This window comes from Vespula vulgaris, chromosome 1 (genome assembly GCF_905475345.1).
Source record: "Vespula vulgaris chromosome 1, iyVesVulg1.1, whole genome shotgun sequence".
In the NCBI taxonomy this organism is placed as follows: domain Eukaryota; kingdom Metazoa; phylum Arthropoda; class Insecta; order Hymenoptera; family Vespidae; genus Vespula; species Vespula vulgaris.
Genome location: NC_066586.1, coordinates 2,576,555 through 2,591,108, shown reverse-complemented (window position 1 = coordinate 2,591,108; position 14,554 = coordinate 2,576,555). Strand labels below are relative to the sequence as shown.

Below are 14,554 nucleotides of genomic sequence, written 5' to 3'. Positions count from 1 at the left end.
TGAGCTACCATTATACGTAATTATTTCGATCGAAAATGTTTTTCGCTTTTCTTTCTTCTTTCCTTCTTCTTCTTTTTTTTTGTATTTTTTTATTACTCTTATTTTTTTTAATTCATGTTCTTTATCGATCAACATAACAAAATAGAACGTAAGTGTTACAAGGAAAAAAAAAAAAAGGAAAAGAAAAACACAGAAAAACCAAATGGAATGCTAGATAGCGTCTTCTTCTTCGACGAACTACAATGAGCACGCGATTTGCATAGTAATTTATGTAGACGTTCTTTCAGTCATTACCAGGCAAAAGATGAACGTTCGAGATTAGTAGAAAGTATGCTTAGAAAATTAAACTTATAGTATAGTATTATATATTGCAAGTGTTTCGTCTATCATTGGATGGTACGTTTGTTTATTAAGAATCGTTAAATTATCTTTCGCGAGATTATAAAATTGCAAGTTTGTGCTTTATGAGAAAAGGAAGGAGGTATATATTGGTTCGAGATAAGGAAAAGCATATCAAAAAAAAAGAAAAGAAAAAAAAAGAAAAAGAAAAAGAAAAGAAAAGAAAAGAAATATTTATGTAGACGGTTGGAACTTACTCCTACGGATCCCATACGTCCCATAACGTGGTCGCGCACAGTACTTTATCCCTTTTTCGTGAAGGAGCGAATAACTTGTTGCTTGCTTGAACGAGGACAGCTTGTATCGCGAGTCGTCGCATAAACTTCGTGCTTGAGTTATAGGTATTAGATAAGATCAGGTGTCGCGGAAAGCAACAACGTTTCTTGGTATTATCGATTCGTGCTAAGGATTTGTAAGTATACAACTAAATCAATGAGAGTATAGGAATTAGATAATAATCGATTTTATGTAAACACTGTATGTTGAAAAAAAATATTCTATAAAAAAATGCGGAAGATTATATATATATATTATTATTTATATTTATTTATATTATTTATTATTTATATTATTTATATTAATATATATATAATATATATAATGATTCTATGTACATAATCGAGGATTATTCATTATTATTAATTAATTAAAAATTATATCGAAGAATCTCCTTCTTCGTCTCTCTCTCTCTCTCTTTCCTTCTATCTGCCTCTATCTCTCTATCTCCATCTCTCCCTCTCGTTGTTGCCACTTTCAAAAAAGCATTTTTTCCTTTTTTTTTCTTTTTTTTTTATATATATATATCAACCGAACAGATTTTTCGGTCCGACAGCTGCATGCGGCTGCATTAGAACAAAGCAAAGTTGGCTCTATACGCACGGCATATTGCATTTGAATTCATAGCTGCGCTTTCTGCATTCCCAGACGATGGCTCTTGTTTCTCTCGTGTTCTTAAACTCAACATGGCCTTTATATTTATATACCCATTTGTACAAAAAAAAAAAAAGAAAAGAAAGAAGAAAAAAAAGAAGGGCAGAAAAAAAGGAAGAAGTTTCAACAGCGATTTCGAGATGAACTTAGAGTATATGTCGTTAAGTTAAAACATTTGCATCGAATAAATCGCTTCTCGCTCTTCTGCCTTTTTCTCTTGAAGAAAAGAAACGAAAAGAAAAGAAACAAACAAAAAAAGAAGAAGAAGGAAGAAAGGAAAAAAAAAAGAAAAATAGATTTTAGCCAGTTAATTCTCTCTATGGGTAAGCGGCAGATGGCGAAAGATACGAAAGTTTTCTTTCTCAAATGGAATCAGGAACGATCTCTCGAAAGTCATGCGAAATCGTACGAGTCACGAAGATGCGCACGTGGAATTGGAGTTTCTTGGAATTCGAAACTGAGTTTAATGCACGCCTTGCCTCACACGCGTGCCAAACTCTTGGCTGGCCTATGTGCGGCCTCAGAGTCAAAATAACTTTGAACTCTTCGTTGAGCGATTAGAATCTTTCTCTCTCTCTCTCTCTCCCCCTCTCTTTCACTCTTTACCTTTCTTTCTTTCTCTCTTTCTCTCTCTCTCTCTCTCTTTTTCTATGTTTCTCTCTTTTTCTTTCTCTACGTGAGAAAATTAATAGAATGAATTCGTCATATAACTCTGTGAAAATGTTTGAGGAAGTATATAAAATTTCTCCACCGTATTATTTCTTTATTCTGCTTATACGTTCATACACAGCCACACATACATACATACATACATACATATATAATATACGAGTGTAAATGTATATATCTTTTATTTTTCAATTTCCTGAGAAGTAAAGAGAAATAGATATCTATCCGTCGTATCAGCGGGGCCTTTCATCAAGACTATTAAAGCCCATAGATACGTTTCCGTTTTATATGTGTTTCTATGTACATACATACGTCTGTGTATGTATATCTCTGCGCGGTGAAAACGTTTCTGTTAAAACTATTCCCGGTTAAGTTATTTCTGTCCTTTCCTGTAAACTTTTTCGTCGTTTACGGACTGTCGTCGTAACGGCTTAAGTTGAAACAATTACAACCCCATGATTTTTCCATAACATTCGTGATTTCGATAAACTGTCGATTGAGAAAAGAAGAAAAAAAGAAAGAGAGAGAGAGAGAGAGAGAGAGAGAGAGAGAGAGAGAGAGAGAGAGAGAGAGAGAGAAGAAGCAAACTAGCCTAAGCACCGAACGTTTCCTTTTCCTCGTTATTCTATTTTCGTCGAACGCTGTATCTCGAGACTTGATTTACGAGTTTGGTAATTGAAAGTGACAAGGTCTGGGATGTCGTTGAAAGGAGAGGAAAGAATCGAGGGTTTGTCGTTAAGAGGGTGGTGGAATGGGGATAGACATAAGCATAGGGAAAAGGATAGGGATAGGGATAGGGAGGAAACAAGGAAGAAGGAGGACTTAGGGTTCCTGCTTCGTTTACACCGACACCTCGACACAACGTCGACGACCCCTCAGAGGGCCCGCTAACGATCCAACATCGTGAATCGAGCCACTCGTCGTGAATCTTCTTCTTAATTTCCTCCTTCTCTCTTCTCCTCTTCTCTCTCTCTCTCTTTCTCTCTCCCTCTCTCTCTCTTTCTGTATCTCCGTATCTCTGTATCTCTGTATCTTTTTTCTCAATGTCTTTCTCGTATCTGTTTCTACTTTTTTCTTCTTTTTTCTTCTTCCTCTTCTTCTTTTTCTTCTTCTTCTTCTTCTTCTTTTTCTTCTTCTTTTCCTCCTCCTTCGACAAACGACCTTTAATTCGTCCAGCATCTTCACTTATCCATCGTGACTCATGCCACTTTTCCCTTCGACGTATTATTTTAACCGGGATTTATATCGTCTGGTTCCTTCAAGAACCTCTGACGAAGTCTTTGCAAACAGAGAAGGAATTTATCGAAAGGCGTAAAGTCGATTAGTAGTAGTCTTACGTTCGTGGGACCATCATAGTGAAACGTTGAATCTTTATAGTAAGTACTTTTAGAAAGGAACGAATCGAGGCAATGTTTTACAAACGTCCTTTAAAAAACTTTTAATCGATTTCTTTTTTTTTTTATTTCTTTTCTTTGTGTTTTTTTTTTTCTTGTTTTGTTTTTTCATTGACTCGTTACATCGTTTAAGCGGACGGACAAAAGTACTATAAGTCAAACTTTAATCTAAACATACTAAACACCCTAATACGTTTTCTGTTGCTTTTATTTCCTTGTGTTATGTACATTCGTATACATCGTAAGTTGAACCGAAACGAGATACACGTATGTTTGTTATATAAATATCGCGTTTAAAATCTAAAACGTCTCAAGTTACATCGGCCTTTATAAATTTAATATATCATAAGTGTTTCTAACGAAAACTAATTACTTCGACTAATAAATCCATTGCCTCGTAGATACCGGGAGATGTACGTTTATTTTAAGTCAAATTAAAACGTGATTTATTACGACGAGTAAGAAAAATAATCGTATAATTCATGTTTGATTATTTGAAGAATAATTAATGACTCGTAACAGTTCGAAAAGCACCGATCTGCGTGGTCCAACGACAATATCGTGATTTATAACGAATTATAATGTCGTATTACCGTTTCTTACCTTTTACGTCGGAGAAAAGAGATTAAGATTTACGAGAGATCTTCGACGTACTTGTCGCCGTCGTTTCGATCTTTCTTTCTCGCGAAACTACACGACTATGTACGTAAGAAATACGCGAAAGGATGTGTCTATATTTTCATGCTAAATCAAGAAAGAGAGAGAGAGAGAGAGAGAAAAATAAAACACGATAGAGATTACCATTTACGAACGTCTTCTTCAAAAAAAAGTCTCTCTCTCTCTCTCTCTCTCTCTCTTTCACTTTTTCTCATTCCTTCTCTATTCGTACCACCGACAAATTATCAATTTCTCAGACATATTTTCTCCAAGATAAGAAAAGAAAGATCTTTTATCGGATATCGTTTCAATTGCAGTGACCGAATAATGATCGAAAAAGTAATAATCGATCGGATACACAAATGTGAGAAATAAGCTACCAATATTAGATCTTGAAACGTATGAGTCATACTGGTGGGTATCGATACGCCCACGTTTATCAGTCGATTGTATGTTTCCATTCGATCATTCGTATATAAAACTTTAGAGTATAGAAAGTTCGTAAGAGAAAATAAATTCTTTTATGTGTATTCCTTTTATTTTATTTTATTTTATTTTATTTCATCTTTTTTTTTTTAATCTTCGCGTAAAAGATACTTCTTAGGAGTGCTTGGGACAAAAAAAAATTCGAGTACGTGCTCGACAATGATCAAACAACGATCGATCGAATCATGACGATCGATTCTGTATTTTTCGTGTCGCGAAGAAAAAAAAGAAGGAAAGAAAACAAAAATCTGTTGAAAAGAAAAAGAAGAAGAGGAAGAAAAAAAAAAGAAACTTTGAGTCAACCGACAAAATCAAACACTCGATAGAATTTGAAGTAGGACTCGTGTCGTCACGAAATCCTTTCGATCTTTATCCATTCGTATACATATTTGTTCGTTCTCTTCGTTGACTCTATTCACTTTGGGTTCTCTGCTTGGAAAGACAATGATCGTCATCCTGGTTGCAATTACACGCTTCTCGAACATGTCGAAGATATCCTGGCGAGTAGAAAAGCGAGGGAGTGAGAAGACGTCTCGTCGGGTCGTTAACGTAGATCGTAATGACGTTTAAGAATTAACGCCCCGTAAAAGACCAGCTCGGTAAGAGGTAAAAGCAAATAGTGTGTGAGAGAAACCAAAAGGGAGAGAAAAAGAAAGAGAGCAAAAGAGACAGACAGAGAGAAAGAGAGGAAAAAAAATGAAAGACCGAACGAGAGAGAAAGAGAGAGAGAGAGAGAGAGAGAGAGAGAGAGAGAGAGAGAGAGAGAGAGTACCGATCGAAGGAAATTAGCGAGAACGCAAAATTCGCAAAAAGGGTTGAAACCATCGAACGCGTGCCATTGAAGCAGCGCGTGGCCGGGTTGCTTGCATGCACACGTGCTTCGGCTTTGGAGATTAAAGTAGCCGACGAAAATCGTATACGTGTTCGTTCTCGCTTTGCTACGGCCTAATGTCCGTGAAGCAAAGGAGAACGGGGAGAGCGAGGTGGGAAGGGGTAGGAGGGGAAAGAGTGAGACGGGGTGGAAAGAGGAGGAGGAGTAGGAGGAGAAGAGGGAGGAAGCGACGCGTGTCCCATCGTGGTTTTTCGAGTGTTCCCAAAATAATCTGTTGCCCTCGTCAGGGAGAAAAAGAGAAAGAGAGAGAGAGAGAGAGAGAGAAAGAGAGAAAGAGATAGCGAAGAGAGAGGGAGTTTTCACGCAGAACTCTCACAGAAGAGAGAAAGACGAAACGAGAATGTCAGTCCACGAGAACTAGTCATCCTAGCAACGTGCTACTTGGAGACTCCGACAGAGTGACACAAAGGGCACATTGGAAAAGGGGGGGAAAGACGTTTTTGTGAACGATCTTTTTCTCTAAACCACGTGCGATTTATTCTTCTTATTCTTATTCCTATTCTTAATCTTATTTCTATTCTTATTCTTTTTGATGTTTTCTTTACTATAAAGTTCATCGTGTCATTTTTCTTCGTTGAATTCTTGTATTCCCTTCAATTACTTCGATCAAACATTTCTAATATACTCGAATATCCTGTATTTTTTCACTTTTGAATACGAGTGTACGCGATGACAGGAAGAACGTATTGTTGAGACGAATAAAATCGACATTCTATATATATATATATATATACATATATATATACATATATATATACATATATATATCTTCTCCGACATTCTATTCTTTCAATCGTCTGATTACTATCCGATCCGATCCGATCCGATTCGATCGATCCTGCGATAATAATCACGGTACAACAAATTCGATGCAAATTTGTACGCGTGTGGATGGTTTTTTAATAGTTAATCTCGTTGGATAATAAAAAGGATGCCTCTCAAAATTGAAAGTGGTACTTACACCGTTAATCCAGTGCCCAAAAAGAACACTTCGAAGTTTCTTCTATGGAAACACTGGCGTAGAAGGTACGATATTATCGCCTGCAGGAATTTTTGTTTCTCTCTCTCTCTCTCTCTTTCTCTTTCTCTCTCTCTATGTGTGTGTGGCTCTTTCTTTTGCTCTATATATATATATATCTTTCTCTTTTATCTACTTTCACTAATAACGTTGACCTTTCGGATATAACGTATTCATTAATGCTAAGTAACAGACGATTTGATTACTCTTTCGAAGAGTGTTTTTGTCAAGGCGTTCATGTCGAGTACTAATATCAAATCTCGTTAAAACTCGTTTTACTAGTTTTCAATTTTTCGTATCTTAACCCGTTAATTCTGAACACTTCGTCCCACTACCCCTACCACCCTACCCATAGATCGAAATGGAAAGATGATAAAAAACGAGTCCAGAAATTGAGTTAACAGACTTCTCTTCATTTTTACAACGCTTAACTCAACCGATAATAACATTCATCGTCACAGTTTCACGATCAAGCATGATTCTCTAAACCCCACACGTCCACCCTACCCACTCGCCTTCGACTCGCACAATATCGCTTCGCTGCACGTTGCATTTTGTGCATCTTTGTTTCCTCCCCTTCACGGCTCCAATTTTTTCTAATCGCTGTAATCAAAAAACGTTTGTAAATAACAATTTAAAAAAGAAAAAAAATCGGCACTTGTTACATAAAAATTTTCGATGATTTTTGAGAGTGTACGAAAAACACAAAAAAAAAAGAAAAGAAAGAAAAGAAAATGATCGAAGCGCACAAGTTTTCACGAGTCTCACCTTACGATCACGCTAATGCATGAAATTTTCGAAGGGTAAAGGAAGAAGGAAAAGAAAAAAAAAAGAAACAAAAAAAAAACTTAGAAACAAGAATTAGGAAATACCGCACAGAATTTGTTACACCTGCTTAAAATGAATGAAATGAAATGTTAACGAGCCTGTTCTCACGAAATATCACCGATCGCTAAGATCAACATTGCCAACGATTTATCATTTATCCTTCCGATCGATTCCGAACGAGTTCTTGGTATTACGATCGTAAAATCGCGTTTTTTGCACGAGTCTTTAGAAATCCTAACCGAGGATTCGTGATCCTAATTGGCGTTACGCTATCTCGATCGCGATCGAGTCTAAAGAGACGATCTATTAACATGGGATCGTCTAGATTCGTGATTATTTTCGATTATTACGTATTTCGTAAAAAAAGATTCCCGTTGACCGGACGAACGCGACGAATCTATTTTTATGAAGCATTCCTGTTTTCTCTCTTTTTTTTTTTCCAATTTTTTCTTTTTTAATTTTTTTAAATTCCACGTCGACTAAAATTTGTACGCGTTCACGAAATCAGTACACGAAATGGATATACGTTTTGTAAAAAAATATGAAACTTTTTTTTCGATCTCATAGTCCTGTAATCGATTGGTTATTCTAAATATAATAGGATAGAGATAAAAACATAAAATAATAAGAACAAAAAAAAAGGTAAGAGAATAGAAAAGAAAAGAAAAAAGGATAGTTAAAAGAGCGAGAAGATGTATGAAGTCGCAATTAAGATCGAAAATACATTCTTAAGCGCGTCTTTCACCGTGCTTGCTCGAGCGAGAAGAACGAATTTCTATTGAAGCCGCTTTATCGTCTTAAGATCGCGCGGCATGATCGAAAAAAAAGAGTCGATTGGAGAACTCGTGATCGTAAATGATTGAGAGAAGGAAACCGTGTCGGTCGCGGACGAACGAGTGTAACGTCGTGACGATGATTGGGATACTATTTCTCGAATTTTTGTCTGTTATTCAAATTCCGAAGAAAAAAACATATGTAAAAAAAAAAAAAGAAAAGAACGTTAAAAAATTCTTGAAACTCTCACGCGACGTGAAGGCGAGTTTTCTTTTCTCGTAAATAAATTACATACTGTTTCTCGAATTTCTTCCTCTGACATTTGAATTTCGAAAGAAAAAGAAGAAAAGGGGGAAAAAATTTTTGTCGAGTGATCCCGAGACTTGATTAAGGGTTTTCTTTTCTCGTATGTAAATTATAATTTAAATATCAATATATAATGTATATAAATTATAATAATGATAAGAATTTTATTAACAATGAAAATAAATCGTTGGCACGTTACATTATACAAGATCGAACAATCGGTGTCGTGAGAGGGTGCGAATAGATAGATAGATAAATAAATAAATAAATAAATAAATAAATAAATAAATAAATAAATAGATAGACAGATAGATAGATAGAAAGAAAAACAAAAAACAAAAACAACAACAAAAAAAGAAAAAAAACTCGATGCAGCGTGCACGAGGATCGCGGAGAGGAGAAGCCGTCGTCGAGGGATCGTCGTCGATCGAACGTCGATCGCGAATCGACTCGGCGTTGTGGGGTGGGTGGAGCCGCCGAGCTACCGGGCCTGGAGGAGTTTGGGGACTCCTGCGTCGCGACGGTGACGTCCTCGGTACCCGGGGCTGGGCTGAGCTCTGGTCGACGCACCAGGCCCCTTTCTCTTGCCGTACAACCTCTCAACTATCATCGTCTCGATCCAGACGCCACAGGCGACGAACTCGATCATCATCTTCTACCCAACATGACCAGTCAGGAGAGCATCGGAAGCTGCAGCTTGGACGTCGATCGTTCCGTCTCCGACCGATCAGGTTGGCTATCTCTGCGGTTATCTCTTTCTCTCTCTCTCTCTCTCTCTGTCTGTCTTTTTCTCTCTTTCTTTTTCTTTCTCTTTTTTCTCCTTTTTGAAACCTTGCCTTCTATAATCCTCCTGCGGTCTTCTTCTCCACACGAACCAACATATAGAGTTTCGAGCAAGTTGGTCTTTTTTTTCTCTTTCTACTTTTTTTTTCTTTTCTTTTTTTTTAACTTCCTTTTTGCACACTCCTTCTCTACTTCCTCCCAAGATAGACTCTCTTGAGGATCGACTCACCCAGCAACTCGAATTTAAAAACTTCGAAGTAAGAATGAACGGAAGAGAGAGAGAGAGAGAAAGAGAGAGAGAAAGAGAGAGAGAGAGAGAGGAGAGAAAAAGAGAGAGAGAGAGAAAAGAGAGAGAAAGAAAGAGAGCGAGCGAGGATTTCCTTTGGCGCCGCCTTCACCTTTCCTCGCAAGCAATCTAGTCGTGCTTTTCGTTCGGCCGCGAATGCCAATCGAATTTAGACCGTAGGCAAGCGCGCCCCGGTCGTTGAGTGCCGTAGGCAGGAGAGAATCTTTCCGTCGCGTCGTGATGCGTGCCAAGACGACCGAAACGCGCGTGCAAAGCCAACAGCCCCCTTCTTTACCGTTCCAGGGTTATTCCTGCCTCGAGTCTCAGTCGAGTGAGATTCGATCTTCCCGCGTTTGCTTACCTTGCGCTTAGACACAAAGTGCTGTTCACGGGGGAGTAAAATTCTTCCTACTTCAAAGTCGTGCGTGTTTTCTTTAAGATTTTCTTTTTTTGGGTGGGGGAGGGGGGTTGGGTCGGAAAGAGAGAGAGAGAGAGAGAGAGGGTGGGAGTGAGGGAAGTGGATTGGGGAGGATTTCTTTTTATTTTATTTTATTTTATTTTATTTTGTTTTATTTTATTTTGTTTTATTTTAATTTATTTTATTTTATTTTTTGGGGGGGTTTTCCTCGAAACATATCATTCAACGGTAATCTGAATCTTACAGAGAACACCATAGATTCCGTCTCAGAGAGAACGCTGCACAGTCTTAACTTGTCGTGTAACGGTGAGCCGATTTCCACGGCGGAAAATTTGGTGAACGGTAGCAGCGAGACGCTGCAAAAGTCCCATCTCACTCCCGATGATAAGGTGATCGTCAGCAATGGTCATCGTTGCAGTCCCGAGCCAGAACAGCTGACAGCTAAAAAGCCAAGTTACTTGGGATTGGCTTGCAGTATTAGCGGCTACTCAGGCATCACCAGGTACGATAGTAAATTGAGAGAAGGTTTCCGATCGAGAGACAGCAGCCCTGGTACAAGACTGATCACTAGGGATACTAGTCCTGCAGGTTTCAAGTAAGTTCTCTTTAATAATAAGACGAAACGAAACGATAACGCGAAAGTCGTATAAATAATCGCTTAACTAATATCGAAATTGGAGAAGGAACATGATTTCGATTATCCTTTATTCATTTATGTATTTCTTTTTCTTTTTTTTTGTCTTTTTTTTTCTGTAGATCAAACGAGAATTTAAGTGTTCCGATACATCATTATCCGCCTAAGAGTCAATCAATTTCACCGCTCGCAATGGATCGACAAAATGGTTTCGCTAACGGTATGAAGGAGGAGTGTAAGATAGAAACGTATAGAGAAACGAGAAATTCGATGAGTATATGTCAGGGCTTCTCCGAGGTCGATAAAGGGGTATCCATACATACAACGTTTCCCGACGTAAGCCCTATTAGGGTAAATTCTTCCTCGAGGAGGAGTCCTGGGATCGTACAAGTGATGTCCTGCGGTCAACAAACGAAATCCTTTTCATCGAACTATGCCGAGTCATCACCGAAACCTTCTACGATAAATAGTAAGAAGAATGTAAAATTCTTTAATAAGAAACATTATTATTGTTATTATTATTATTATATATATACATACATACATATACATATATATGTATGTATATATATAAACGAAGAAATTAATCTTGAAGATCGTTTCTTTTCTTTTCTTGTTTTTTTATTTTTCTCTTTCTTTCAGTTTCAAATGCCTCGTTTAGCGATACAAGTATATTGAATGGTTCGAACGTCGAGATTGAACATCAAACTACGAATACCTCTTCCAGCAGCGAAAAGTCCTTCATCCAGCAACGCGTCGAACGACTGTATGGTCCTGGAGCTCTCGCACAGGGTTTCTTCTTTAAACGCAGCGTTACTAAGCTAAACGTTACTGACAATAGTTTTAATAAATTTAGTAATAATAGCGACAACTCGACGGACAACGTTAATACCGAGGAGTCCTTGAAGAATCTGCCAGTCCTTAGACATCTTCGGCCTGAATTTCGTGCTCAACTGCCTGTGGTCAGTTCCAGAAAACCTACGGACGGTTCCGAACAAATAATAAAACCATTGCGAAGGTAATTTAAAAAATAAAGAAAAAAATGATGCTTTTAGGTATATAAACGTCATTATTTATTTTTATTGTAATCAGGATATCGCCAGCTCCGCGTAAAACTGAACAACAATCAAAAGTTTGTAAAACTTCTCACGTCTCGGAGAGTGTTACGGAATCGTCAAGCCAGCACAATAACAGCATCGCTAGTATACCGGATCAGCAACCCGCAGCACCGAAGGTAGTGTTACCCGTTTTAGAACCAAGTGCTAGTTCCAGTAACGTGGCAAAGCAAATGCAGGAGTTAGAGAAAACGACTGAAGAAAAGAACGGACACTATTTTTTGAAAGTGAGTGTTAAATCGTGTTAGCTGCCATTGGAGAGCCATTTGACAAGTCAATATTCCCGTTGTTATTTACTTATCTTCTATCTATTATCCTTAGCTGTTGAAACAAGAAACGGACAGACTTTTGTCATTAGCTGCGTCAGCGGAAGCCGAGTTGGCCAGTGGCGATCCCGTTGCATTACCCGAGGAAGCAGCTGGTAAATTGAGATCGGCCGCTGGCAAAGCGAGATTGTTAGCTTCGCAAAAAATGCAGCAGTTCGAGGGATTGTGTCAAAAAAATATCGTAAGCGATCGTCATTACGAATGGAAATATTGTTTTTACAAATTTTTTATTCCAATTGAAAACTTGCATCACTTGTTTTCGTTTTTTCGTCTAATCCTTTTTCTTTTTTATTTATTTATTTATTTGTTTGTTTTTTTTTTTTCATTACTCGTTTCTAGAATCAAGTGCCAGGCGAAGAATTTCCAACGACGAACGAAGACTTGGCTGGCTTTTGGGATATGGTGATGCTGCAAGTAGTTCAAGTAAATGAACTTTTCGATCAAATTGAAAAGTCCAGAAAATCGCAGTGGCAAGAGGTATGTCCAGTTTATATCCAATCTAAATCACCGTCCCCCTTGAAATCCCGACATCGACGAAAGAAATCCATCCATTTACCGAAGAGTCCCTTAGAAAAAACCCCTGTAGATAATATCCCTAAAACTATCAAGGAATGCGTATCGAAAGAATTAAAACCATCGAGAGCATGTCACTTTTTGCACAATACGGAAAAGATTTTTACGGAATCTGATGACGCGAATATTAATATGGAATTATATGTATCCGATTATGATAATGAAATATCTGACGTAAAAACGAATAGGTCGGAGGATAAACTAACGCCAATGAAACAAAATATCATAATTGTTGAAAGATGTATTCCTGAGTATACTAATCGCGCCCGTTTTTTCAATCCTAATTTGAAATCATTTTACGAGGACGATAAGCAGGATTATTTGCATTCTAATATATTTTTTAACGATGATATCTATAAGCAAAAAGATGCTAAGATAAATATGAAAGAAAATATTGGACGAAGTTTTAAAGAAGGATTCACAACAACGGACGAGGAATTTAAACAGATGCATAACGAAGATATATCGGCTCAAACATCGTTTTTATCTATCGGAGAACCTACGAATCATATCGAAAGAAAACGACAAAATATATCAGATTTTCCAACAAGAAAACCATCTTATAGCATATTAAAACCTAAAATTAAATCTGAAAGTTTGAAGTCTGAAATAGATCAAATTAATTACATGGACAAGCAAAAATTAAATAATCGTAAAACGAAATATTTGGAAAGCGATGTTAACGACGTTAATGTTATAAAAAAAAATCAATTTGAAAACATCACGTCGGATATTAATTTTTCTTCTCGGCCAGTTATATCATCGAGTATTAAAAAACAAAATTCTAAAAAGTTTCAATATAATGTTACTTTCTCTGACGAGGTAAAACCTAATAAAATAAAAAAACCATTGTTCGATGATCGTACATATAATTCCATCATTTATGAAGATATTCGTGAGAATAATATAAATGTTTATGATAAATCTAATCAAGCAATATTTAAAGAAACCAATATAACTTTGAGATCCGATAAAGAAATCACGAGTTCCTCTACGGTGCAACGAGATAAAGTCCAATTCGTAGAAAATCAAATTTCAAATAATTTTAACCATTCTATTCCTAATAATAAAACGAGATCGATAAAATCACCGAAGGAAGATATTAAAGCTACAATTTTAATGCCCGATATAAAACAAAAGTCTAAAATAAATTTACATAAAAAATTAAATAATACACGAACGATCAAAAGACCAATAGAGAAACCAAAAGGAATTCGTAAGAACGGTCAGAAAAATTTACAAAACGATAATAATTTAAAAAAGATAGTATCGAATATGTTCAAAAATAAATGTAATATAATAACGCCTAATAATAATAGTAACAACAACAACAGCAACAACGACAATAATAATAATGATAATGACGTTGATGATGAGATTGTTAATAACGAAAAAATGATAAAACCTGGCACATCAATGGGACGTAAATCTTATACGTTTATTTCTTCCAAAAAAAATAAAAAAGAACAGTTGATAGAAAAAATAAGTTCGAATAATAAACATTCATGTGAAAATTCGAAACGTATCGTAGATTCATTGAACAATGCAAAAAAAACGGAGAATAAATTTGCTAATCGTTCTTTAAACAAATCGAACGATCTCGCTCGTGCGAAAATAGAAGTATCGTCGTCAAAACAACTCAAATCACGTCTTGCTCATTCACGAAAAAAATTTTCTATCGTCACGGACGTTTGGTCTAATGTAGACTCTGTTTCTCTAAAAAATAATGTATATGACTCAAGTACGAATAATTTTTTAACGAAACCCAATGTTAATGAAAAGGTATATAAAAAAGTGCAAATAAAAAAGGACGTCAAAAGGGATGAAAATATTGTCGATCAAGAAAAAAAATATACGAAACCACGACAAAAATCACCGCACGCGATCGTATGGTCTCAAAGTGATTCTCAACCTTTCATTCCATTGTCGCAAGAGACATTGAAACAATTAGGAAGAATGTATAGAATCGGTAAGCATCATCCCATATTCATAACACCTTTAAAAAAGTCTTATAATAATAATAATATTAATAATAATAATAATAATATTAATAATATTAATAAGTT

General features: G+C 36.5%; 1 protein-coding gene across 6 annotated transcripts in view; it reads left to right on the top strand.

The window, feature by feature from the left end:
* The window catches only part of LOC127069604 (uncharacterized), a 41,697-nt gene that overhangs the window by 23,305 nt on the left and 3,838 nt on the right, over positions 1-14,554 (top strand). For all 6 annotated transcript variants that reach the window (XM_051006823.1, XM_051006806.1, XM_051006801.1 and 3 more), the window contains 7 exons: positions 8,729-9,084; positions 10,087-10,435; positions 10,597-10,943; positions 11,117-11,492; positions 11,567-11,816; positions 11,911-12,096; positions 12,255-12,392. In XM_051006823.1, coding sequence (XP_050862780.1) covers positions 8,729-9,084; positions 10,087-10,435; positions 10,597-10,943; positions 11,117-11,492; positions 11,567-11,816; positions 11,911-12,096; positions 12,255-12,392 — 2,002 coding nt within the window. The remainder of the gene's footprint in view (positions 1-8,728; positions 9,085-10,086; positions 10,436-10,596; positions 10,944-11,116; positions 11,493-11,566; positions 11,817-11,910; positions 12,097-12,254; positions 12,393-14,554) is intronic.